The following is a 26,754-nucleotide window of genomic DNA, read 5'->3' on the forward strand; positions in this document are numbered from 1 at the left end:
GATCCAAATGGGAGACCTGACTTATCCAAATACCTGTTTTCCCTTCATGCAAAGCTGACACCTGGAAAAGGACAATTTGTCAAAACGGGGAATGATGAATAAAAGCCAAAGGACCCAAACGCAGACCAAGGACACAAAAGATAGAGTGAACAAAGAGATACTTTAATGACTTACTGAGGAGTGTCTGGAAATGGCAACAATGACTGCGTTTACATGGACTTCAGTATCCCGGTTTTGGTCGTTTTTGTGTTTTGTGATTTCAGAAATCGGGATTATCCCGATTTTGCTGCCTGGAGAACTCCGAAAGAAACAAGGATAGCCAACTGACGTAACCGTCACCATAGATACATTACAGAAATACTAACAAAATGGCCGCGACAACAAGAGCGGATTTCTGGAGCGATGAGGAGACTATTACGTTTTAATATTTTTCCATGTGAGGAAGTAACTGTTTGGATCCCCAATGTGCGGTTGGTTTATCTAAATGACGGCTGTTTAGAAGTTTGCTATGACATTTTTCAGAGAAGTGAAGCGCCACCTGTGGGAGCAGAGACCGGGACGTCACAGAGGCAGCAGGGTCTGCAGAGCTGCTCGGCCAGCCAGCCTGCGTCGTCACCCAGGGGAGAAAATGATTGCTGATTAAGTTACCTGCAGGCTTTTAAAGGTTACCACCTTTACAAGTTCTTTTTGGAAGAAAAATGCTGGTCTCATTGATGAAATCTCACAATTGTGGCAGTCGCATTAGTTTGTTTGAATGAAAAGTGAAGCTTCATGTGTGTATTAGACAGAGGAGCAGTATGTTCTGAATTCTTCTATCTGTGACTGATGGAGTGTGTATGACAAAATAGTCTTGGATGGAATGTGTATGACATCATAGTGTCGGATGGAATGGTGTATGACATCATAGTGTCTGATGGAATGGTGTATGACATCATAGTGTCGGATGGAATGGTGTATGACATCATAGTGTCTGATGGAATGGTGTATGACATCATAGTGTCTGATGGAATGTGTATGACATCATAGTGCCTGATGGAATGTGTACGACATAGTGTCTGATGGAATGTGTATGACATCATACTAGTGCCTGATGGAATGTGTGAAGAGGAGCAGCGCTGCCTCGGGTCACTTCAATGAAGTTAGTTTTAAGTTGGATATTCAAAGGATATACGAAAGCCACTCCAACATTTCATGTGCACCCGTATCACAGCTTTACAGTAAACACACGGAGAAGACGGCTACAGCTACAGCGTGTACCGACTTCCTGTTTTCAAAATAAAATGTGGGATATTTGAAGCAGTTACTGTGTTTAAAGCTATTGAGCTAAAATGCTAATATTAACATTTAAAAATTATTTTAAAAATATTAAAGATTTTCAATTTCTGAATTCTTCCATCTGTGACATCATAGTCTTGGATGGAATGTGTATGACATCATAGTGTCGGATGGAATGTGTGGACAGAATGGAATGGTGTATGACATGGACATGTATGAAGATTCCAGATGACCAAATATGGACAATGCACTCTCACATTGGGCTTTTCACCATCTTTCTAAACATGTGTCTAAACATTTTATTATTACCACCTTTGCAACGTCATCAACAATTTCAAATAATATATGTATTATTATACTTAGGAGTATTCATCAAAAGTCTGACAGCGATGTGAACAGCAGTGTTCATACAACAGTCAGCAAAACTATCATGAAATAGATTTTATATAAATCTGTAATATTTTTCCTTTGCTAATAAAAATTAGAACCTGAAAAAAACTGTAAAATATGATTATCTCTGATCAGACTGACAGCTGACTGAACAAATACAGCATCAGAATAGTTATAGTCTGGCTGTTAGCCTGGTTGAGAGCAGGCTAGCAACAAAGAATAAATCTCCATGTGCAACCAAGTCCCGGTTAAATTCAGCCAGGTTAACCAGAGAATCAAGGCTTAATCCGCTATCTTGGTTTTGTGCAGCAGCCCCCATGCTTCAGTCTTGTGCTGGAATCACACATACTCCTCAGTACATGAGGTCGGCCGCCCCCTCGCTCATGCCCGCCTCTTTAGTTTCCTGGAAGGGAAACTGGAATCCAGCCAGTCTGATCAGCAGGATGTTGAGTCCGTGGAGGAGGAAGATGAGGAAGAAAAGCCAGAAACATCTGTCGTAGCTCTCGCTGTAAGTCTGGTACACAAAGTTGACCTCGTTAAAATTGGCGATCCGCTCTGACAGGTGATGGAGCTTCACCTCTGATGCAAACAGGATCATCACCAGGCAGCTGCACAGACCTGCAGGACAGAGCAGAGGTCAGGTTACCATTAGCAGCTGCTCTACAGGTTTCTGGTTAACTGGCGGGTCACCCAGGTTAACAACCACAGCTCTGGGTCAGAGGTCAGGGTGTACAACATGGTCAGTCCTGACAAATCCTAATGATAATTCTCTGTCAAATGTATATACATTTCTCTATGGCAAACTGGATATAACTGAGATGCAAGTAAAAATCCTTCAGAATAAAACTGAAGTTATCAAACGCATTTGCTGTGTCAAATGAAGCTGAATCTAAACAGCCTCATTAGTACAAGGAGTCAGTGACAGACAATATGAGGTGATTCTCACAGGAGATGAAGGTCCACAGGTAGAGGCCCATGGGGCCTTGCAGCGTTTCATAGGGTCTGCCAAAGGCGTTGAAGAAGAAGAAGCAGGTGGCCACGGAGGAGAACAGGATCACAACACCACAGAAGAAGATGACGGTGATGTGGAGGCTGGCTGGGAAGACACTCAGCAGGTCTGGGAAGACTGGGAGAGAGAGGGTAAGGAACCAGCAGGTGAGAGGAAACACTGACAGAGCTGCTGAGCCACAACAAACATTTTCTGTACATTAGAACCAGTGAAAGCCCAAAGAAACACATCATAGTCCTAGAGACAAGGTTTTAAGGATGTGTACAGTGTGTATGGTGGTTAATGAACATGAACAGGACTAATAGTCTGAAACCCTGGTCTCTATAGAGTTAACTGAATAGATTAATGTTTATGTCAATCTCTCATTCTGATTAGAGATAAACATATTTTTATGTCAATCTCTCAAACCTGTTGACCATTTCCAAAAAGCAGCACAGTGACTTTCTCCTCAAAGCTCGGCCAACTTAAAACACAAGGTCACCGCCGTGAGCGCCTCGCCAAGAAAACTGGGCTCTTCACTGTCAAATATACTCAGACCACAAGACTACTCTGAATGCTACCAAACTGTCTGCCTATCGCTCCAACCCCTTGCTTTAATGCTAATGTCCTTCCATCTTCCCTAAAACCAACAAGTATCCCAACTGATCATCTTCCACTTATATTGATTCACTTCCTACTACACTGGTCAAGGCTTGTCTGCCCACACTCTCTACTCTTATCACACAAGTTGCAGCTCTCACTCAAATAACAAATGAGCTGTTAGCAGCCGAGGGGATGAAGAGCCACGAGTTGCCGACCCTTGCTCTAGACCAGGTTTTAAACCCTCGAAGACACGTGGGCTTGGAGTTTTTGGACTCTGCCTCATTCTTAGCCAAAGAGAACCAGTGTCCAACATCAGGGGTCCATAAGACAGGAGGGACTTAGGGACCAAACCAGACAACACACACAAAACAATGTGATCACTCATAAGCAGCTAGTTGTGTTCCTTGAAAAAATTTCCATGCATGAGTTGAGTAATTAATTCATGTTAAAATTGTGAAATTAAAGTTTTCTAACCTGAGAGCTGATGAACTCAGACAAGCTCCACAGAGGAATTGATTCCACTCTGTGAGCTGATAGGCGGACTGGAACAGACCCACTTTGTTTCCTCATTAGAGCTGGTCCGGTTAGATCCGGTCCAGTCAGGCAGAAAACTCGTTAGCGAGAGGACAACTGCTCTCATTAACTGGGACCAGTGTCCACCCTGCTCTACGTCACTGTGCAACCTCCACGGATTCCAGTAAGAAAAGAGATGGAGCCTCTGGAGAAAAGGAGACTAACGAGAACAAAACCAGGTTCCTGACTCTGGCTGACTGAGGACCTGGATGAGGCTGTGAGGGTCTTTGTGTTTGAGTCTGAGGGAAGCAGTGAATGAAGACCAGAACAGTGGACGTGTTGTCCCTTCTCACACACACTGATGTAACAACACTCTTTTAAAACCTTTGTTTGGGTCCAAGCACTGAACCAGCACTCACAGTCTAAACTCAGCAGGAAGTCCACCAGCATGAACATGAACCTGCTCCAGAGAACAGATCAGATCGTCGTTGTGTTTGGAAAATCTGATCTTGAAAACTTTGTGATGTTAAATTGTGAACCTGTAGTTTTTCATTCGAGGACCTGCTCATGGCAGCATGACGACTTTAACTGATTCACCATAAAAAAGTCTAACTCCCTCCTACACACATCTACACATCAGTATTCAGTGATAGAGAATAGAGAAGAGCTTACAATGCTTTATATGATAACTGTGACTATCTGTTGAACAGTTTGCTGATTTTTCCTTCATTATTGATATTATTAAGGAGGGTAATTTTTAATTTAATTAATTGTTCTTTCTTACCTCTTGTGGCAAAACTGTTGCAGCAGTGCTGTCTTGTCTCTTTGTTTCTTCCTCTCTCTTAACTGTGTCTGTTGCTTAACTTAACTTAATGCTTAACTATGTGTCAAGCACCATGCTATAACACTATTTACCTGTTTTGGGCCAATTAAGATTTATTTACTTTATTCATTTAAAAAATCAGTATTGACATTGAACATAATGATAATCACTGTCATTATTGATTATTAGCCTATTTTATTTGTTTATTGACATCAGGGGAGTGGATTAATCTCAGTCACTATAAAAACAGTAAAAGATGGTTGTAGTTTGCAAAAAATAAGATGATCATGTCATCAGCTACCAGATCTACTTTGTCAAATGACTGAGACCCTCTAGGCATAGGCTAAATGTAAGATGAACATGCCAGACAATCTTTAACGCCATACTTAGCTCAAAGTAGTAGGCTACCAATAGCCTATTTACATCTAATTAAAGTAAAAGTACAAAGGTAACGTAGTAGCCTACTTGAAGTACCAAAAGTCAAACTACAGATTCAGCAGGTGGTCTCGACTGTCAGGCCTTTGAAAAGCCGCTCTAAATGATTCAGGCTGCGAGTGAATAATTCATACAGGTGAGCTCACACCTGTTCATGGACACGAGGACCGAGACGGGCTCGAGTCCCACCATGTGAAACCGAGTCGGACACTCACACGAGAACCGGGACGGTCTCCCTCCCAGCCCGCACTGCTTCACCCTCTGTCCGTGGAACAGCCCGTAGCTCAGGTCTCCCAGGAACTTGTCCAGCTCGGGTCCGGTGGCGTTGACCAGGTCGGCCCCGGTGCGGCACAGCACGGTGCCGTTGAGCCAGTAGGGCAGCCCGGTGGCCACGGCCGCCGTCAGGGCGCAGGAGAAGCCGAAGAGGCCGGAGAGGGAGAAGAGCAGCTGCTTCTGTCGGCTCGGCATGACGGAGCGAGGCTGGGTCAGTCAGGCTGACAGGAGCCGGGCAGCGAGCACCGGAGGAGGAGGAGGAGGAGGAGGAGGAGGAGGAGACCCCCCTCCCATCTCCAGTAGACCACCAGTACCCCCACACACCACCCGCTGCAGGACCAGGAGAGCTCAGCAGGAGAAGAAACCCTGCAGGACGGTGACAGGCGGCGGCTGCTCAGCTCAACTAGGCCTACAGACTGAGAGGCAGGACGACAGGTGAGCTCACACCTGCAGCTGGTCGCCATGGAAACAAGCGGTTCAATTACAGAGATGGAGAGGGAAGGAGGGGGAGGAGGGTCGTAAATGTCCGGTGCGTGTGTATGACAGATGGTTTATGTATAACACAGACCACACACACACACACACACACACACACACACACACACACACACACGCACGCACACACACACACACACACACACACACACACACACACACACACACACACACACACACACACACACACACACACACACACACACACACACAGAGAGTCAGATGGCGCCTCCCTGTGGCCGTAGTGTTGTTATTGTCCCTGTGACATTTCAGCAGCTGGACAGTATAAATGAGTAGCCTACTGTTTTATTTCACTGTGAAGTACATGATGAGCTCGTGCAGTTGTTCCTGTGAGAGCTGTTCCACATCTGTCTCACAGCTGTCCTCCTGACTCATGCTCACTGCAGCTCAAAGTGTCTGGACATCAGGAGCAGCAGTCAAATAACTTCAGTATGTCCAACGACCTCACCGTCCTGGTTTGTTACTATTTGTTACTATTGACACTATTTACACCGCAGACCCCCGCCCCGCCCCTCCCACCCCGACCTGACGCGATGACGCGTACACGTGCAGACACGTCACGCGCACCCAGAGGTGCCGTGGTGTTTGAGTCCGGCTCCGGCTCAGACGGAGAGAGGAGCAGCAGCTGGAGGAGTTTCCTGCATCATGAGGTGAGTGCATGCCGCTGCACTGAACCAGGTCTGAGTCCTGGTCTCTGTCTCAGTTCTTCTGCCACTCGACATGATCAATAAGTATAAAATCTTTATCTGTGTCCGGACCTGAGAGACCCGAGTCTTGATCCAGACCCGAGACTTTAAACCCAGACCTGAAAGTTTGCAACCAGACCTTAGTATGAAGTCTACTGAGCACAGGCGGCCCCTGTTAATTATATGATCATGGTTATTATTGGCCATCAATATTTTATTATCATTACAATTTATTACTATTATTATGATTATGATTATTGTTGTTGTTGTTATTATGACTACTACAACAAACAAGACCAAAAAAAAGTGTAGGTTTAACTTTTGTCAACAAACATTTTGTTGTTGTTTTACAGGTTTTTCTCACTAAATTTCATGGTCTGAATCGAATCCTCGGTTGCCTGAACCCATTGGTTCAATCAGTTTCTTTTGCCATTTGTGCGTGAGTGTGTTTTCCATTTAGTAGTGTGTAATTAATGAATGAGTGGTGTTTTATTCCAAATGGCTTGTGTGTGAGCTTTGTGATTTTGAGCTCAGATGAAACAGTTTTGAGGTGTTTGATGACTGAGGTCTGGTGAGAGAAGTTTGACTCTTGAGCCTTGTTGTGTTTTTGAAAAAAAAAAAGCCGAGAAGGTTTAAAGAAATGTGTTTTAGTAATTGTGAGAAGGTGTAGTCACTGCTGCTGTGTGTTTCACTCCATGTTAGTGTATGAAGTGAATCCACGTTGGTTCACAGAACAGAAGAAACAGTGGATTAAGTCTCTTTAAAGTCAGAACCCTGAAGCTTCACAGCTGATCTCAGTTCAGTCCACGACTCTCCTGTTGTTTCCTGTGTCTGAATGAAGCTGTGTGGTTCTGCCTGCAGCCTGAGTCTCCCTGTCTCACATCCTCCAGACTCGCTGTGTTCCCGCTCCTCGTGGCTCTCGTGGTCGACGCTCAGCTGTCGTACACGTCTCTGTCGGACATGTACGGCACTCTGCACTCTCCAAACTTCCCAGAGCCGTATCCCAGGGAGACGGACCTGTGCTGGAACATCAGCGTCCCCAGCGGCTTCAGGATCAGACTCTACTTCAGCCACTTCGACCTGGAGCCGTCCTACCTGTGTGAATACGACTTTGTCAAGGTGAGACAGCAGGGCATTGTGGGAGTTTTAGATTTAACATCTTTTGTGTTTTATTGTATGAGATTTTCCTGTTATTTTGTCTCTCTTACACCAACCTGCTGTGAATCAGATGATGACTTAGTATTTTAGTTTGCATTAGTGAAAGCCTGTGCTGATGCAGGACTGGGATCTGGGTGTTTTTTAGTCAAAGCCAACACACTGTGCAGATATCATGCATTGTAGTTCACAGTCATTCTGCCTCAACTGAAAGACTAAATATCTACTGACACACACACACACACACACACACACACACACACACACACACACACACACACACACACATACACACACACACACTCATACTTAAATAAAAGAGACCGCAGGAGACTTAGCCCACAACTCTCTTCTCTGTGTCTGTATGTGAAGTAATACAATAACTTTATTTCTATAGCACTTATCGAAATTAAAATACCAAAGTGCTTCACATTTAAAACAATGATGAACAAATAGAACAATAACAATTTAAAAAAGGGTACATCTATAAAATCAGCAACAAATACAATACAATCAAGGGAAAACCAGTCAATAAAAGTGAGTTTTAAGAAGGGATTGGTTGCCTGCCTGAGATCCAAGGGGAGAGAGCACAGACTGAAAGTACTGTAGCTCTTGCTGGAGGATCTCAGGCAGCGATCAGGCTCATAGGGAGATAAAAGTATCTTCCCTCTGAGATGTTCTGTCTCATGGCTAGTAGTAATCAGATACACACACACTCTCTGTTTCTTCTCCCTGTGTGTCCTGCTGGTCATTGACACTCAGAGTAAACTGTGGTGAACAGGACTGGAGTCTGCTGTGAAACACACGCTGAGTTTCAGAGCAGAGAGTTTCTCTTCTGCTCTCTGTGACTTTTTCCTACTTCTGGTCATTTTCCTATTCTCTGTGTGTGACGGACAGGATGTAAAGGTCCAGGCTGCAGGATGCTGCTTTTAAGTTTCCTTCAGTGTCACTGTAACACACAGTGATAGTTGTGTGAGCAGTATGATGTTCTGTTTATATAAATGAAGACTTTGAACATTTAGTGTAACATTGTTGAAAGGCTGTTGTGGTGGTGTGTGTGTATGTGTGTCAGGTGGAGGCGGAGAGCCAGGTGCTGGCCTTGTTCTGTGGGAAGGAGGAGTCCGACACGGAGGCGGTGCCGGCTCAGCAGGTCATCACCTCCCCCAGGAACTCCCTGAGCATCCTCTTCTCCTCCGACTTCTCCAACGAGGAGAGATACTCCGGCTTCGTGGCTCACTACAGCGCTGTGGGTGAGAACCAGAGACCCACAGGCAGCACAGCAGAAACACAGACAACTGGAGAACTATAGAGAACCTGAGGACTAGAGAAGTAGAGAGGTAGAGGTCGAGGAAAGTAGAAAACCAGGGAACTAGACACACATACACACAATAACAAACACAATGAAAATATGATGTATACATAATTATGCAGGTGACATCCAGTGGTTTCAGTCTGAGCTCCAGCTGTTGCATCTTCACCTGGCCGTAGCGACTGACAGTAATAGTCAGTAAAGGTCTTTGCACAGTGTTTTTTTTTTTCTTCTAATCTGTCACCCGACAAAAATCGTTAAGCACAGACACCCTACACACTGAGTCCAATGCATTTTATCACTATGTGTTTTTATTTTCTGTTCCAAACATCAGAAAGTAAGACAAAACTCGTTATTAAGTGAAGATGATTTTGTGGTCCTCTCACTTGTCGAAATTAAATCCAATCCTGAGAGGATGAGCGTAAATCAAATCAAATCAAATCAAGAGCGTAAATGAGCTGTGTAATTATCATGATCACTTCAATAGTTTATTTTTACTTTATTTTTTTATTTTACTTTTTAGGTTTATTTTTGATAGATTATTAGCTCAACTGGAGCCACGCATTAAAAAGAAGCAGCAGTATCATCTCATCATCCCTCTCTTCTCCTCCGTCTCTCCAGATGTAGACGAATGCAGCGACCATGCTGACGAAGATCTGCTCTGTGATCATTTCTGTCACAACTACATCGGAGGATACTACTGCTCCTGTCGCTATGGTTACCTGCTGCACAGCGACAACCGCACCTGCAGAGGTGAGTTTGAAAATATGCCGCTGATTGATAAAGTCACATCAACATGGGAGTCTCAGGCTGGAGTTTGTCCTCACAAGTGTAGGAAGAATGTGTCTGTGTGTGTGCTCGGTATCTGACTTTAACCTCTCTCTGACTGATAGGAGATGAGGGTTGGTGGTAAATATTTACATCTGCCTGATTCTGGAGGTTACACACACACACACACACACACACACACACACACACACACACACACCAATGTGTTGCTGAAACTGATTTAACTCTTTGTGTCATGTGGTAGCGTCCACTTCTTCTCTCATTCTTGAGCATTCTCTAGTTACTTTTTATTTTCATTAGTTTTAGTTGTGCGGGTTTCTCAACTTCGATTTCTACTGTGATACTTTCCAAATTATGTTTTACTTGTTTACATTAGGGGTGAAATGAACATATAGATCTCACCCCGACTCCTTCATTCCATCTCAGTTCACAGCATTTCATATCTTTGTTTCAGAAGCTGCTTTGACACTCATCTAAACAGTCCCATATCTCTGTTCAGTGAAGTGTAGCAGTGTTAGTAACACCAAAGATAAAACTCGGGATGGTTCTTACAGAGTGGAAGTCCTGACTCAGGGTCAGTGGACATGTCTCTGTTGTTGGAGGTGAGAAGTTCAAGAAGTGAGAGTCTGAACCTCTTCTCCAACATATAACTTTCAACTCTTTTGCTCAGAGTCTCAAGTCCCCAAAAAATACAGCAGACGTGGCCAGAGTGCAGTGAAATAGCGTTTTATTTCCTCGTACAGGAAAATAAACAACAGATCGTCTGGGAGCTGAAGTGAAGAGCACTAACTGAAATAAACAACAGCCTAGTATCGTTCTGGAAATAATGTCGTCCAGCCGCATTTGATTGGAATCCTCCCAAACTGTGTTTTAATGGTGGTTTCAGTTTTTCCTTAAATCCCTAGATCTGCTTTTTATTGGCTCCATTATTTCTCTACTAACTATTAAAAAATGTGTTCCTGCTCACAGACCTACAGCAATGAGTGAACTCACTCCCCTGCTCGCTGGGTAGAGATATACAGACCACAGCGAGAAGCTCTTACTGCTTCACTGGCTCACTCACATTTTAGAGATATTACTTTTGCATCATTTTCAGAAGGTTTAACATTCAGTGTATTTACTGTGATTATATTGAATACATGTTACTTAATAGATGATGATGGTGATTAATTTCTGCAAAATGTCCTTATGTGTGTTTGTGTGTGTTCAGTGGAGTGTAGTGACGGTGTGTTCAGGGAGCGCTCTGGCGTTTTGAGCAGCATTGATTTTCCCGCTCCGTATCCAAAGAGCTCCGAGTGTTTGTATCGTATCGAGGTGGAGCCGGGCTTCAGGCTCCGCCTCCAGTTTGACCCCAGCTTCGATGTGGAGGATCACCCTGACATCAGCTGCCCCTACGACTATGTTAAGGTGAGAGAGGAGCAAACATACATTGTGGGCTTGATATGTGTATAAGATGAGCTCAGTAGTTAAAGGGATAGTTCAACATTTTGGTAAATTGGCCCATTGGCATAATCCCTATAGTCATAACAGCAGGTTTGTTACCTTTAATTGTCGGTGCAAGCTGTTTTTAGAATGGCGCTGTGGAGGCTAATGGGATTTCTTGGTTTCCCTCATCAAACTCATGAATGTGCAGGTCACAACTTGTCCACGAGAGCGTTTTTTTGTTGGATTGTGTATTTGATGAGTTTGATGAGGGAAACCAAGAAATCCCATGGGACAATTAAAGGTAACGAACCTACTGCTATGGCAATGGGCCAGTTTGCCAAAATGTTGAACTATCCCTTTAACATGTGTGTGTGTGTGTGTGTGTGTGTGTGTGTGTGTGTGTGTGTGTGTGTGTGTGTCAGATCGCAACAGGTGGTGGTGAGCTGGGTCCGTTCTGTGGGAATCGATCTCCAGGGGCGATCGAGATCGACAGCAACGTCGTCATCGTGTTGTTCCACAGCGACAACTCTGGGGAGAACCTGGGCTGGAGGCTCACATACACTGCTATAGGTTTAAACTGTTTATACTGCGCACACTCAATACGCTACAACACACAAGAAACTCATATACTGTATGTGTGAACACACAGTTACATTATAACATCGGTTTACGCTGGTGTATACTACACTCAGTCGTATGCTGCCACTGCCACAGCTTTATACTACATATTTAAGGTTAATAGAGACACTAATAACAGACTTCTTCCTTTGGTGTCCTAACAGGAAGTCAGTGTCCACCACCTGAGACCCCACCCAATGCTCTTTTAAACCCCGTCCAATCAGAATACTTCTTCAAAGACCACATCGTGTTCACCTGTCAGCCTGGATACAGGCTGCTGAAGGTACAACGCTGGTGCTTTACATCATTTAAGTAATCTGTCCTAGTTGTGAAGCTCTGTTGTTTGACAGTTTGATCCAGAAGTAACAGTGTCTCTGTGTTTCAGGACGGCGAGGAGCTGGATCACTATCAGGTGGACTGTCAGTCCGATGCAACATGGAGCAGCAGTCCTCCTCAGTGTCAGAGTAAGAGAAACACACACCGGGGTCTGGTTTTGGGTGCATGAGTCTGTTTGCACCCATAAGAATACAATTACTCCTTAGATTGATTCACAGCCACACAAGCTATAATGGAAACATTACACATTCACAGGTGTATGTAATTATTTTAGTGAGTATAAAAGCTCACACAACTTGCCGGTGGCAGAGTTAGAAGGAGAGTGGACATTTAGAGACCACACAGATCTTTTATCAGCCTTTTAGAGCTGTGTACTGAGCTGAGTCCGACTTTGAAGAGAGACACAGCGAGGAGTTTTACGTTGCCAGTTCTTTTCTCTTCTGACCTTCTCTCTCCAGACGGACCTGTCAGACTGACGAGAACTACAATCCTCTGGTTTTGTTTTGACGTTATATTTTCCAGTTTGGAAATCAGAAGAACTATTAGTTTCTTGATTTTCAAATGGACCAATGTCTTTCAGTTGTGTCGGTCATGGGTTTAGGCAATGTGAGAAGCCGGAGATGCCAGAGACGCCAGAGATGCCAGAGACGCTGGGTCGCTCTGACAGAACCAGTCTCTCTGGCCGCTGTATCGTCTGCTGGAACAAAAATCACTCTTAATCACACCACCCCTTAGCAGTACCCTATAAATCATAACCATGAGTGTTTGACCACACACAGTGTCTCCCACAAACAGAGGCTCCTCCTGTGTGAGCTCCTCTGCTCCTGTCCTCCGGCCTGTGTTGGCCACATTTTTTACTGGAATGAAATTCACAATTCAAGCCAGAGAAACACAAATAAAGCACTTTGGAGAATGGCAGATTTTTTGAGGAGAGATTGTGCAAGTTGATATAAACATTTACTGTATCTGATGTCACCTCACTAGGGCACTGGGACAGACAAACAACTGGATGGAGATTAGATGGGAAGTTGAGGTCTGTGTTGAGAGTGGCGTCCTCTAGTGGACACATTGTTTAACATCCATCCATATGTTAAGGATGTGTGGGAGCATGTGGTCAGTGACAGTTATAATGTTTAAAATGTAGACCAGATGGAAAACTTCTGTCACACTGACAGAACAAAGTGTGAGGCAGCAGCTGCAGATATTCAGAGTAAATCTACAGCCTCTGTGGTTTGTGACTGCAGGTAAAGATACACTAGTCCTGCTCAGGATCATGATGATGATGATGAGAATATGTCTACAGCTCGTTGTTTGTGCTGAATGAACCAAGATGAAGTCAGAAAACCTATACCACTAGTTTATTAACCAATGAATAAACATGAATGATATTGTTGTTGCACAATCCTTACATCCCTGCCTGATGAAGCCCTGTTAGTTCCTCTGTTCTCCTCTCAGACACGGTGACATGCTGATGGAGGAGTCAGTCAGTGTGTGGGCGGGAGGACGGAGGACGGGTGAAGGAGAGCAGCCGCTGAATCTGTTTCTTCTCTTTGTCTCTGTAGAAACAGGCTCGATGAGGAGGTGAAGATCTCTGTCCACCGTCTGTAACAGTCTGTTGATTAGAGGTCACTGAAGTGCTGACAGACACTGTAGGAGGAAACACATGTCACTTCCACACTTAAAGGAGTTGTAAGGTTCGGCTAACATTAGCATAAGCAGCTGTTCACTTACCAGTCCAGAGAAAATGTTGTGATTAATGGAAAGTTATCATGTGAACCAGCTAGCTTTCTGATACAAAGTCACTGTAATCTCCAGTCTGTCCCGAGGACATTGCTCTGACTGAGGATGTTTGGTAACACTTTATTTTAAGGGGTCCTTGTTCCTGTGTATCTACCTAATTAATTACAGTGTAATTACCTATGTAACTGTATGTAATAACATGTACTTACATTGTAAATACATAGTGTATTTTGGTGTACTTACAGGTCCTTGTTACACTTGTAATAAGAAATGCTTGTGCAAAGAGAGAGGCCACTTTGGCATTTCTTATTACAAGTGTAACAAGGACCTGTAAGTACACCAAAATACACTATGTATTTACAATGTAAGTACATGTTATTACATACGGTTACATAGGTAATTACACTGTAATTAATTAGGTAGATACACAGGAACAAGGACCCCTTAAAATAAAGTGTTACCGGATGTTTTATAACCTCTGATACTATACACAAGGTACACATGGTACTGTAAGTGCATAGCTGTAAAGCTATAGGCTACAACAATAACTAAATTTACATATAACTCCTTTAATCTTTGTCAGTGGTACGTAAATTATTTTTGAATAAAATAAATCAATCTTGAGTCAAGTGTCTCTGTGAGTCTCCGAAAAATCTGAACAACAAGAAAATAAGGGGGAAAAAATATTAATATAGGACACATACCAGTGTCTAATCACAGGATTTAACAACTTAATATTAAAATACAGTTAAAAAAACAACAAAAATGAAACAAAACAAATGAACAATATGATGGGGAAACTACCATCACCAGCCTTCATGGAGCAGCACAGACAGACAGACAGACAGACAGTAGGATGACCTGCAGCTGTGGAGGTGGGTCTTCATGTGTTCATATTCATGCAACATCCCGTCACTACGGTTCATTTCATCAAACCTGCCACATACACCAGGATCATCCTCATCCTCATCATCGGGTCCTTACAGTTCATCTGCTGCTCTGAAACCTTGAAACCTTTGGATAAAGTCAGATATTAGAGTATCAGCGATTATAATATGTCATTTAGATACTATCAGATATGGACATATGGATTAAAAAGACGATGCACACTGAAAATCCGCTCAAGGTGTTGACGTGGTTAATAGTGAAATTAACCACACAGGACACAGTTTCTGTCAGTGTTTGGCTCTTGTTGACATTAACGTGTCCTGCTGTTTTGAACAGTGGAAAAAATGCAGCTGGTTTCGTTTGCCTTCATCTCTTCAACTCTTCATCTTCATCATCGTCCCCTCTGCTCAGGCTGAAAGCTGATTTGTTGATAATGACCACCAGTAAATGTTTGTCTCTTGTCACAGTGGTGGATTGTGGGAGTCCAAAGGTGGTCGACACGGCTGACGTGGAGTTTAGTAACCATGACAACAGCACACAGTTTGGGTCGACTGTCCGCTATGTCTGCAGAGGGGACATGGTTCAGCTGAACGCCACGAACAGTAAGAGTATTAATATTAGTTCATAGATGTGTGAGGTCTTACAATAACAGAAGTCAACTTATGTCTGAGGTCAGATTGAACTGAAACTAAATCACTGTGAAGACACATCTGTATTAGTAGAGACACAGCTCACATCTGTATTTGTGCATCTGGTCGGTAGGTTCGTACGTCTGCAGTCAGAATGGAGAATGGCTCAATCCAGACATGGGAAACAAACTGCCGATCTGTCTGCCAGGTACCTGTCTGTCCTCTGTGTCAACTGTCTGATCGTAACATGTGACTTTAACATGGACGTGAATTTACATGTTGGAGTTGATTATTTAAATAGGTAAGTTAAATAGTTTATAGTTAATAGATGTGTTAAACAGTTAATAGTTAAGTGTCTGTATCAGTGAGACCACATCATCTTGAATCATCCTAAACACATTTAATTGTAGGCTACTTGTAATAGGCTACAGAGCTGTTTCAAAGTTGGAAATCAAAGTAACTTCAGGTTTAACTCTGGAATGGTTTTCAGTCCTACGATGGTGGTTCACTTGTTACCAAGGTGAATCACCACGGTAACCGATGCTCCTCACCTGCTACAGTGCAGGTTAACCTCAGAAGATCAGATTGACCAACCAGAGTCATTAGTCCTACAGGATGCCGACAGGGACAAAAAGTAGAACAGTGAATTAGTTCACAGTGTTTGTTCCTGAGTCTCTGTGTTAACGACTAGGCTATTAAAGCTGAGCTCTATACTACAAATCAAGATTTAAGATTATGGAGGATTAACTCTGGGTTTTCAGTCGTTACAATGGTGGCTCACTTGTTACTGGGTTAATCACCATGGTAACTTAACCACAGAGGATCAGATTGGCAGCCAAACTACTGACTAATCAGATCTCTAGATAAATGGACTGACTCATCAGCAAACTTGTAACCTCCAGTTACCAAAGCCCTGAAATAAATAAATACATTACTCATAGATAAAAGTGAATTTTTGTGTACATGATTTAACTAATAAATAAATAAATTTGAAAAAAGACTGGATCTTCGTATAAACTAATTCTGGTTGCCCTCTCTATAAGAGAAATAAGAAAGGTCTCAACACAGGTTTTTATGTTATGAGAGCCAGTGATCAGGATAACGTTCCTAGATCACTTATAGTTATCCTGGGTATGTTGACGTGTTGTGTAAACAGATGTTGACGCAGTGTTTGACTCTCCCCCATGTCTCCGTCCAGCCTGTGGCCGCCCATCCCGCTCTCTCCCGTCTCAGGTGAAGAGGATTGTGGGTGGTCGGACCGCCGAGCCCGGCCTGTTCCCCTGGCACGTCCTGCTGAGCGTGGAGGATCTGTCCCGGGTCCCAGAGGATCGCTGGTTCGGGTCCGGGGCCCTGCTGTCTGAGTCCTGGGTCCTCACAGCAGCGCATGTCCTGAGGTCCCAGAGGAGAGACCCCAGCGTCGTCCCTGTGGCCCCCGAACATGTGAAGGTCAGAGGAGGAAACTGACTGTAATATGTGCAGGTGTTTTGAAAAGTTTCCTTTTCTTTTACCTTTCACAAACTGTCATTGCACGTTTTTTTCTGGCATATATTTTCACCTTTGGTAACACTTTATAATAAGTACACAGCATGAAATACTGAATTCATCATTTATAACATATGAATACTCATTAGTATGTAGTTTATAAACACAGTTAAAAATGTTTTACTCATCATTGATAAGCACTTATAAACTACAATGAGTACTACTCATCACTGCGTTATAAATGAAGAATTCAGTATTTATTAATGCTTAACTAATACTTAATAATGTGTACTTATTATAAAGTGTTACCTTGCCTTTTCTTAGGAGAATATTTATTTTCTTAATCTCTTCTGTTTACACAGTTTTCTGTATATAAACAGCCTCAGTTTCTTTCTAATCAGTGGGGCTTTTGTCCTGTGGCTGCTGTAAATATGTTCAGTAAATGTAGTATTTCAATTTGGATTAATTCAGTAGTTTGATTTAGTTATGTTACTAAATCTGGCCTATGTTAATCTGACCTTTGACCCGGACCCCAACCTCTTCTCACCATTTCAACGTTCGAACAAACCAGTGACAAACACATGACCCTCTACTAGTTCCCAGGTCAGGACTCAGTCCGAAGTCTCTGCTCCTGCGTAGACGGACCAAATTAACATAATTAATTATGTCCCGCTGTGTGTGTCTCTGCAGGTCTTCCTTGGTCTCCATGACACCCGGGACAAACGTCTGGCCACCAGCCGCTCAGTAGAGAAGATCCTCCTCCATCCCGACTTCCAACCCAACAACTACAACAATGACATTGCTCTGCTGAGACTGAAGGAGCGGGTGGAGTTCAACGAGGTCGTCCGTCCAGTCTGTGTCCCGCCACCTCACAGCAAGGTGGGACACTGACCGTCTGTCCTGAGAACTGGGACACAAACAAAAAACACTTCTGAAATATTATATGACATATTAAATATGACCCTTACTATTTTCCAGGATGACTCCTCCACCCCGATCCCTAACTCTCTGGGTGTAGTTGCTGGTTGGGGCATCTCTAATCCCAATGGCTCCTCCTTCTCCTCCTCCTCATCCTCCAGCGACCCCGGGTCACTGTCCTCCGACCTCGGCGTGACCTCTGACCTCCTGCAGTACGTGAAGCTGCCGGTGGTTTCTCAGGACGAGTGCCAGGCGAGTTACACATCGCGCTCCGTCAGCTACAACATCACCGACAACATGTTCTGTGCTGGCTTCTTCGAAGGGGGCAGGGACACCTGCCTGGGCGACAGCGGGGGGGCGTTTGTGATGGAGGACGAGGTCAGCCAGAGGTGGGCGGTGTTTGGGTTGGTCTCCTGGGGGGGGCCGGAGGAGTGCGGGAGCCAGAGGTTGTATGGCGTCTACACCCGAGTGGTTAAATACGTGGAGTGGATACAGAGCCACCTCCACACCGCCCCCTGATGGCCAGACTGGTCCAGGGGCGACCACACGTCCTCCGGTGGTCGACCTGTCTCCACGGCGTCTCTCCCCGCAGGTCACTTCACTCTTTCTGCCTTTGACCTCGGAGCGGTCGAGCTTCAGACTGAATGCGCAGCTAAGTCCTGTGTTGCTTCATCTGCATGAACCTCAACGCAACAGTGTGAACAAAAAAGTGAGCCAGGACACATTTACAGTAGAGTCGACCCTTCAACAGTGAAGCTCAGTTTTACCTCTGCAGGACACCAGAGCTGTGATGGTACATTTTCACACTGCCAATTAAATTTGGTTTGGAAAACAAAAAAATAACTAAAAATACATTGAGACACAGAGGAAAAAGTGGATAGCTATTCAAACCCTGTACACTCTTCACTGTTGAGTTAAATACGCTTCACTCCTTTTAATGCAGCATCACTGTGTGTGGATTGTGCTGCTGTCTAATCTGGGAAAATTAAGAGTATGAATAATGGAATATAGAATATAACAGGTCCGGGTCCAGGTTCTGGTCCTGGTCCTGAGGCTCTGCTCAGGTCCATGTTCCTTCATTTAAGACTAAACTCTGTTCATTCACAGAGGAGCAAGAAGGACTGAAACACATAGAATACCCAGAATCCTTTGCTCCAGCCTGTGTAAGATGCTGCTGCTGCTGCTGATCCATCCAACTGCAGCTCCTTGGTCTCTCCTCTAGCGCCCCCTCAGAACAAACCTGACTCCCCTGATCCTCAGGGGTTTTAATCCTGGCTTCATAAAACTGGATTTAATAAACTCAGATCCAGGAGAGAGCAGAGCCAGACACTGTGGTTTAGATGTTTCCTCTGTTTTTAATGTTGGCGTATAAAATATGTGTTATTGTACTATCACTACACTCCTATGTATATTTACCACAGACACACCATTTTTTATATTTTACACTGAAATAAACACTCGGAGATGGTCGGTCTCATGTCTTCATGTGTTATAGACTTATTTACAGTGTATTTTTCAGAAATGTAATATGAAATGAAGTCAAACATGCAATCGTGACCTAATTTTCTCATATTTTAACAATTAATATATTGTCTTTTAGAAACCGTAACTAGGTGTGAAACCCGGATCTGCTGGTGAAGATCAGGATCTGACCTGCTCCTCTGTTCACCAGATGTCACATCCATGTATCAGACACTTGTAATTCATTTCAACAAACAAGTCTCTGGTCTAAACTAATGGTCAGATGCAATGGAGACACAGCTGCAGGTTTTTAGTCCCAGATGTGATGATACCAGCTGTGCTTGGTGCATCTTGATGACAGGAGCTGAGATCAGGTCTAAGCTTCAGGCCTGTGCAGAACTCCAGGGTCTTGCAGATCTGTGTCATTCACACTGATGATGGGTTGATGCTACATGTCAGTCACACATTCTGTGGGGTCAGTTTTACATTTACATCAATCTTGATCAGTCTTCTCTCTCAGCTGCTGGTGCTGTTCAGATCCTGTCTCTCCATGGTGTCTCTGATCCAGCTCAGGAAGTTCCCCAGACGGGTATAAACCCCGTACTTCCCCTTGGCAGCACATTTCTCCCCCCAGCTGACGACTCCGGTCAGAAACCAGGTCCCTCTGTAGTTCACCATGAAGGGTCCTCCACTGTCTCCACTACAGGCGTCCATGCCGGTGTCCAGGTAACCTGCACAGAACATGTTGTCTGTGATCACCTGCAGGAGACACGGCAGATCAAAGTCAGGTTTAGGTTATCGCAACGAGTCAAGGCTTAAGTTAACCGGGGACAGGGACTGCAAACTAGCCACAGCCATATACAGGTGCATCTCAATAAATAAAAGAGTATCATGGAAAAGTTTATTTGTGTCAGTAATTCAATTCAAAAAGTGAAACTAATACATTATATTGATCCATTACACACAGAATGAAACATTTCATGTCTTCATTTATTTTATTTATTTTATTTGTAATGATTATGGCTTACATTTAATGAAGATGTAAATTCAGTATCTAAAAAAATGTTTTATATTACAAAAGCAATTTTAAAAAAAAAAGCTTTTTTCATATGGAAATGTTGGCCTTTTGAAAAGTATGTCCATCTATATGCACTCAATACTTGGTTGGGGCTATTTGACTTGATCTACTGGAAACTGACTTTTCCATGATATTCTAGTTTATTGAGATGCACCTAGGCAGTGAACACAGAGGGAGAGAGATGAATAGATTTAATGTAATGTTAAAAACAAGAGGAAGGATTTCTTGGTTTCCCTCATCAAACTCATCAAATACACACAAGAGTGTTTTGGAGTTGTTGGATCGTGTATTTGATGAGTTTGATGAGGGAAACCAAGAAATCCCATGAGCCTCCGTAGCGTAGCTCTGAGCAGCTCACGGCTCTGTGCCGCCGTTCTAAAAGTAGCTTGCACCGACAATTAAAGGTAACGAACCTACTGCTATGACTATAGGGATTATGGCAATGGGCCAATTTGCCAAAATGTTGAACTATCCCTTTAATAAAACATTGAGCAGTAAAAATATAATGACATTTAGTGAAGTAGCATATAAAGTATAAAGTAGCAGCTGCTCACCTGCTCAGTGGAGCTGGTGCAGGCTCTGTAGCTGACCACTGGGAGCCCCACCTTCCTCAGGAAGCGGGAGGACCTGCCCATGAAGCGAGTGAGCCCCCAGCCCGTCACCACCCCCCGGTTGTCCTCCTGAACACACACACAGACATCTGTAAGTCTGCTCAGCACACACACACACACATATACACATACAGAGTCAGTGTGATCAGTTCAGCTACCTGCACCAGGTACTTGGACAGGTGGGGGTCGGGCAGACAGGCGGGGACGGCCGTCGGGCCCCTGACGACGGGCTGGGCCAAGTACACCAGAGCAATGTCACTGTCAAAGGTGTAGGCGTGGAAGTGTGGATGAACGAAGACCTGCTGGATCTTGATCAGCTGCTCACCTGGATCAGGACGACGCTTATCATAGTCTCCTACACACACACACACACACACACACACACACATTGGATTTGTTTACACTTGAAACCAACCACTCATCAACAGTGCATATTAATGTGCAAGTTTAAACCCTGAACATGTTCATACTGAAATACCAGAAGTTAAAGTTCTCATTATGCAGAATGGCCCTTTTCAGATTCTACTACTAAACACACACAAACGTACACACATACACACACACACACACACACACACACACACACACACACACACCTATAGTCACATGGTCTGCAGACTCTTCAAAGCAGTGAGCAGCAGAGACGACCCAGCGATCAGACACCAAGGTTCCTCCGCAGAAACCATAACCATCAGACCTGCGGATGAGAACCTGAACACACACACACACACACACACACACACACACACACACACACACAGCTCTCAGAATTCATAATCCTGATAGCAGTCAAATTTAAAGGGATAGTTCAACAAATCCACCTATTGCCATAATCCCTATAGTCATAGCAGTATAGTTCATTACCTTTGCATGTTGCATGTTGTGTTAAGATCTGCGGGGCAGAGACGTGAGCTGCTCAGTGAGCACAATGGAGGTGAATGGTACAGGTCCCCTGTCCCTCATCAAACCCATAAAATACAGAATCCAACAACTCTAAAACAGTCTCATGGACAAGTTGTGACCTGCACATTCCCCACGCTATGAAATAATCATGTAACATCATGAGACACAGTTGTTTTCGAGGCAAATGCAGTCAGAACTACATTCCAGACAGTTTGTGTATTTTATGAGTTTGATGAGGGACAGGGGACCTGTACAGTTCACCTCCATTGTGTTTGCCGAGCAGCTTGCTTCTCTGCCCCGTGGATCTCAAAACAACATGTACCGATAATTAAAGCTAATGAACCTACTGCTTTTACTATAGGGATTATTGCAATAGGCAAATTTGCCAAAATGTTGAACTATTCCTTTAAATAAATGTAAATATAACAAATTTTCAGAATTGCTCTCTTACCTGCCAGGGACTCCCACCTGCTTTCTCCAGGACTCCGCCCACAATACGAGTTGACAAACCCTCGTCCCCCTCGTCCTCCTCTCCCCCCACCAGCCCGGTGCCATTTCTTTGTCTCGGTGTTAATGTTGAGTTCACTGTTGTTCTCTCTTCTTCTCTCTGTTGTAATGTTGAGTTCACTGTCGTTCTCTCTTCTTCGCTCTGTTTTAATGTTGCGTTCACTGCCGTTCTCTCTTCTTCTCTCTGTTGTAATGTTGAGTTCACTGTCGTTCTCTCCTCCTCTGTCTCTAAATTCAGTTCCCAGCTGTCTGTGATGTTGCCATCTGTCCCCATGGTGACGTTATCCCATTCATAGTCGTCCAACAGAGAGCGACCTCGGTACAACATATGCATCTGCTGACGACCACATGGGAACGACACTGGAAAGAGACAGGAGGTTCATCACATCCTAACAGTAGTATAACGTTATAAGAGTATAATGTATAGCATTAGTATCAGTAATATAATGATAGTAGTTATAGTAGTGTAATGTACCAGCAATAACAGTAGCATAATAATATATAGTAACACCAGTAATAAAAGTAGTATAATGTATAGTGGTACCAATAATAACAGTATAATGTTTTGTACAGTAGTACCAGTAATAAAAGTAGTATGTATAGAAACACCAGTAACTGTAGTATAATGTAGTACCAGTACTAGCACAGTACTAGTTAACATGTCAGGGATTTTGAATCTTTCAAGTTCAGAAGAGAGAGAGAGAGAGAGAAATGGGAGCGGTAAAATCTTAAATGCTGATGATACCAGTTGAGGCGCAGCTCTGTCCATCAGGCTCCAGTATGAATCCCTTAGCGCAGCCACACTCGACTCCAGCTCCACCTGGGAGGTCTCTGCAGTACTGCATACAGCCCCCGTTTTTAAAGTGGCACTCCAACACCACTAAACACAATACCAATACAATAATTACTATAATATCAATAGCACAAATCAAGTTAATTGATACTCTGTTGAATTGATTGATCCCTGAGTGTGAGGCGATACTCACTTGATTCACAGAACTTGCCGCGGTAATGAGGAGGACAGAGACACAGGTACTCTCCTCGGTCCAGAGTGCAGATCCCTCCATTCATACAGGGGTTGAACTGACAGGGGTTCAGATCTGCCACACACAGGAGAGACATTCAAACACAACACTCATTCATACAGAGCAATGTTGCCAGGTGGTCCTGATGATTTATTTCAATTTCCAATAAAATAAAAAGTGTAATTTGAATAGTTCAGATCTGTTGTAGTTGAATTTAGATCAGTTCAAGTGATTTCAAATTAAAGTAAAGGTTGTTTCAGACATCTGCTGATGAAGGCTATTGAACGCTCCTGAACAGCTAACAGCTCTTATTTACATAAATCAGGTGGTGATCATGTGAACCTGAATCTTTAATCATCTAAATGAATATGAACATCTGGGTCAATTTGGTTATAGATAACAATGATGTTATACTCACTTGTGTATCTGTACCAAAACTCGAGCTGTTGGACAAAGAACACTCATAGTTAAACCTCTGTATTACAGCAGCTCAGGCGTTTACTTTATTCGTCTGCTATATCATTTTCATCAATTCCAAATATAACAACAAAAACAGCAGCCGCTGCTTTCTTGGCAGAAACTTACATCTGAAACTTTGGATTAATGAAAGTTTAACTGTATCACTTATCTGATTACAGATCAATACAGAGTTACAGCTCTGTTCTGTGGACAGGGGCCATTGGAGAATACTCTGATAGCTCAAGAGAGGTTGACTGTAATAAGTCAGTAGTTTTATGGTAAAAGTTTGACTGGATGTCTGATCTACTGGACTCAAACATGGAGGAGTTAGAAAGACAGTAAACCAACGGGAACACTAATGGCAGCCTCCAGTGACCGGCTGGACCACAGCGGTGGTTCATACCGTCTTCTCTCGGGTCTGAAAGATTTCTTTGGCCTCCTCCTGAGAGCAGCTCTCCTCGTAGCACTCTCGCTCCAGGTTCCCTGGTAACATCTCCTCCAGGAAGGAGTTGGCCCGACGCCTCCTGGAGGAGGAGGAGGAGGAGCGAAGGATCTGACCCGCTGAAGGCTGATCCAGGAACACTGAGGGGTGAACAAAGTGTGCTGTATATAAAAGTGGCTTTGGTCTTTGTGACCAAAGTGTTGTTTCAGTTCAATACTGTCTATTGTAAAAGACTAGACCTGACACGTGACACATTTCTGTGTTTCCATCTCCTGTTTTTTATGGCATTGTGCTACGATTGACTAAATGTTTCTGTTGGAAGTGTGTCAGTGTTTTGGTGGATTTGGCGTATTGTGTTAGTGTATTCTTGTATTTCGAACATTTTAAGTGGGTGTTTAGTTTACAATGTGTGATTTTGCACATTAAAATGTAACTTTTGTGGCAATTCTTTGCTGTGTGTTGAAGGTATTGATAATGGGTCGTAGAGATTTGTAAAAAAAAACTGTAAATGAAATCTTTTCCAAAAAAAGTAACAATTCTTTGTGCGACTTGCAGGAAAATAATCCCTATATTTTCATTCTTTACTCTATTTGTGCTGAAATCTGTTTTTCTTTTCCCCGCTCAGTCTACCCTTCCCCAACCTGAGCCTGGCCGTCTAGAGTTCACAATTTTCCTGGTTTTAAATTTGCTCACAACTCCCTCATCTGCTTCTCCAAAGGTATGTCCACAATTTTGGTTTTCTTGGGTAATTCACCTCCTCTTTCCCTTCCCAGATCCGCTGTCTCACTCACCGTCATCGTTCACCTTAACCAGTCACTGGGTGTGGTTGTCTTTACAAGAGGCCCCCTGTTACATTGGACCTTATCTGATCGATATACTGACTGTGGTCTGGTTCACTTCCCACATCTTTGAAGAAATCCAGTCTTTCATGTTTTTCTGCAAGTCTACCTGTGTGTCAGTCTCACCTGTACACAGTGTCAGCTCAGCATTGATGAGCAGGGTGTACGCAGTCAGAGTCAGACCTATGGACGACAGCAGCATCTTTCTCTCTGTGGACAAACAGAACCAGAGGAGAGGAGAGAGACACACCGTCAGGTCCACTCAGGAACCAGGTTTATGTTCATCAGATTCAGGATTCACACTGACGGTCAGTGAGTCTTTGTTTAAAGCCTCAACATGAACATGTCACTTCAACACAGAACATCTGAAACCAAGTCACATCGATCTTACACCATGACATCATTACATGTTAACAGGCTACATGCTAAGTGTAAACATTCAGACTCCCACACACACACACTCGGCCTAACAAAAAGTCTGACAGAGTCTAGTTAACTCTGAACAAACACACATTTGTGTGTGTGTATCAGTGTGTGCAGTGTGTGTTCATGTTGTGTGTCAGCTTGTATATTGAGACAAGCTAGGGCTCCCTCCGTACTATAGTAGCTAACAACTCAAACAGAGACTAACTTTAGATTTTGTAGCAGGCTAGGCTATCTCCTGCAGCTCATACAGTACATGGCTGATAGATGCTGTTTATTATCCTCAGAATACAGACACAAACATAACTGAAGGGAGGTCACTAACCAAACACATAAATTCACGATGTCAAAGTGCTTATTTCCATAACAGTAGCCTAATTATAAACCAAGTAGATCACTGAATTAGTAAATTAGTGTGTAGAACTGTATCATTGTGTAGCTGTAGCAGATAACATCTGTGCTGATTTTTAACAGAAATAACCCGAACTTATGTTCACAAACACACTGTCCCAAAGCATGCTGGGAAACTCCTCCCACCTACCACCATGCTACCATATGTTAGTGTCTCAGCGTATACAGTGTATGTCGATGTGTTCATAGTCTCTGTGTGTGTATGTTAGTGTGTAAGTGTGAACGTGTTGGAGTGTGTGTATGTTAGTGTGTGTCTGTGTGTACATCACTTTATGATGCTTTTACTGCTCAGCAAGGATCAACCAATCAATAAGAAGAGTCCACCTACCTGTCGTCTTCTGGTGTCTCCAGTCTTCTGTTGTTGTCTCTTGTCGTCGGTTGTTGTCTCCTGCGAGGACGGACAGTGACTGTTTCTAAGTAAAATGGTCGACAGAGATGAGGTTTATTGATTGATCTTTCCCCTGAATTCAAATATTGACACAGAGATGTCACAACAGGAGCTCAGAGGACACAGCAGGAGACTAATAGAAGAACAGAGAAGACTTTCACAAACCTCAACAGGAGTGAGACAGACTTCAGGTTCACACTGAGGAGTTACAAGGTCAGAGGTCAGTGTAGTAAATGAGTACAGTTATATAGTTTTACTGTTGTATATTATTCTTCAAATCAAATCGGTGTCAGTGTACATGACTCTAAGCTTGTTTAACCACGGATTCGATTTCCCAAGCGGCAGTGGTCATGACGCAGTCACAGGTGGGCGTTGGGATGTCTGAGTCAGAACCAGCCTCCTCAGCAGTGAGCTGG

The 26,754-nt window shown here is 43.6% G+C and overlaps 3 protein-coding genes across 4 annotated transcripts; 1 reads left to right on the forward strand and 2 right to left on the reverse strand.

Annotated features, from left to right (window-relative positions):
• Nucleotides 1–1,885: 1,885 nt before the first annotated feature.
• On the reverse strand, nucleotides 1,886–5,577 carry clrn1 (clarin 1). Its single transcript, XM_085783119.1, has 3 exons — nucleotides 5,243–5,577; nucleotides 2,612–2,791; nucleotides 1,886–2,283 (listed from the first exon to the last, which is right to left on the reverse strand). Exons 1-3 carry the CDS (start codon nucleotides 5,493–5,495, stop codon nucleotides 2,018–2,020), a joined length of 699 nt encoding a protein of 232 aa, XP_085639245.1. The 5' UTR covers nucleotides 5,496–5,577; the 3' UTR covers nucleotides 1,886–2,017.
• A 768-nt stretch (nucleotides 5,578–6,345) lies between these two features.
• Nucleotides 6,346–18,541, forward strand: masp1 (MBL associated serine protease 1). The gene is made up of 13 exons (XM_085782011.1): nucleotides 6,346–6,466; nucleotides 7,393–7,621; nucleotides 8,730–8,907; nucleotides 9,588–9,719; nucleotides 10,966–11,162; nucleotides 11,603–11,750; nucleotides 11,963–12,081; nucleotides 12,184–12,262; nucleotides 15,230–15,364; nucleotides 15,525–15,599; nucleotides 16,590–16,837; nucleotides 17,564–17,752; nucleotides 17,852–18,541. The coding sequence occupies exons 1-13, from the start codon at nucleotides 6,462–6,464 to the stop codon at nucleotides 18,308–18,310; spliced, it is 2,193 nt and encodes a 730-aa protein (XP_085638137.1). The 5' UTR covers nucleotides 6,346–6,461; the 3' UTR covers nucleotides 18,311–18,541.
• An 882-nt stretch (nucleotides 18,542–19,423) lies between these two features.
• Nucleotides 19,424–26,385, reverse strand: LOC146984663 (coagulation factor X). Of its 2 annotated transcripts, XM_085782013.1 has the most exons (12): nucleotides 26,279–26,385; nucleotides 25,243–25,326; nucleotides 24,239–24,417; nucleotides 23,795–23,819; nucleotides 23,338–23,451; nucleotides 23,097–23,231; nucleotides 22,458–22,711; nucleotides 22,296–22,415; nucleotides 21,538–21,652; nucleotides 21,100–21,296; nucleotides 20,885–21,010; nucleotides 19,657–20,011 (listed from the first exon to the last, which is right to left on the reverse strand). In XM_085782013.1, exons 2-12 carry the CDS (start codon nucleotides 25,316–25,318, stop codon nucleotides 19,769–19,771), a joined length of 1,584 nt encoding a protein of 527 aa, XP_085638139.1. In that variant the 5' UTR covers nucleotides 25,319–25,326; nucleotides 26,279–26,385; the 3' UTR covers nucleotides 19,657–19,768. The 2 variants fall into 2 exon arrangements, with proteins under 2 accessions (XP_085638138.1, XP_085638139.1); XM_085782012.1 differs by having other exon boundaries at nucleotides 19,424–20,011; nucleotides 22,296–22,711.
• Nucleotides 26,386–26,754: the final 369 nt, after the last annotated feature.

The sequence above is a fragment of the Trachurus japonicus genome, chromosome 7, assembly GCF_045865225.1.
Source record: "Trachurus japonicus isolate A0001 chromosome 7, Traja_1.0".
NCBI classification, from domain to species: Eukaryota; Metazoa; Chordata; class Actinopteri; order Carangiformes; family Carangidae; genus Trachurus; species Trachurus japonicus.

Bases quoted from the DNA above. Each gene is read 5' to 3' on its own strand.
- masp1 (XM_085782011.1), top strand. The intron at 11,163-11,602 runs GTGAGAGAGGAG...TGTGTGTGTCAG, and splicing joins GCCCCTACGACTATGTTAAG to ATCGCAACAGGTGGTGGTGA. The intron at 17,753-17,851 runs GTGGGACACTGA...ACTATTTTCCAG, and splicing joins TCCCGCCACCTCACAGCAAG to GATGACTCCTCCACCCCGAT.
- LOC146984663 (XM_085782012.1), bottom strand. From the start codon at position 25,318: ATGCTGCTGTCGTCCATAGGTCTGACTCTGACTGCGTACACCCTGCTC. The intron at 23,820-24,238 runs GTATGAACCACC...TTTGTCCAACAG, and splicing joins TTCAGACCCGAGAGAAGACG to CTCGAGTTTTGGTACAGATA. The intron at 21,297-21,537 runs GTGTGTGTGTGT...GTGTGTGTGTAG, and splicing joins TGCAGACCATGTGACTATAG to GAGACTATGATAAGCGTCGT.
- clrn1 (XM_085783119.1), bottom strand. From the start codon at position 5,495: ATGCCGAGCCGACAGAAGCAGCTGCTCTTCTCCCTCTCCGGCCTCTTC. The intron at 2,792-5,242 runs GTGAGTGTCCGA...TCTCTCTCCCAG, and splicing joins GAGACCGTCCCGGTTCTCGT to TCTTCCCAGACCTGCTGAGT. The intron at 2,284-2,611 runs GTGAGAATCACC...TCTGTCCTGCAG, and splicing joins CCTGTGGACCTTCATCTCCT to GTCTGTGCAGCTGCCTGGTG.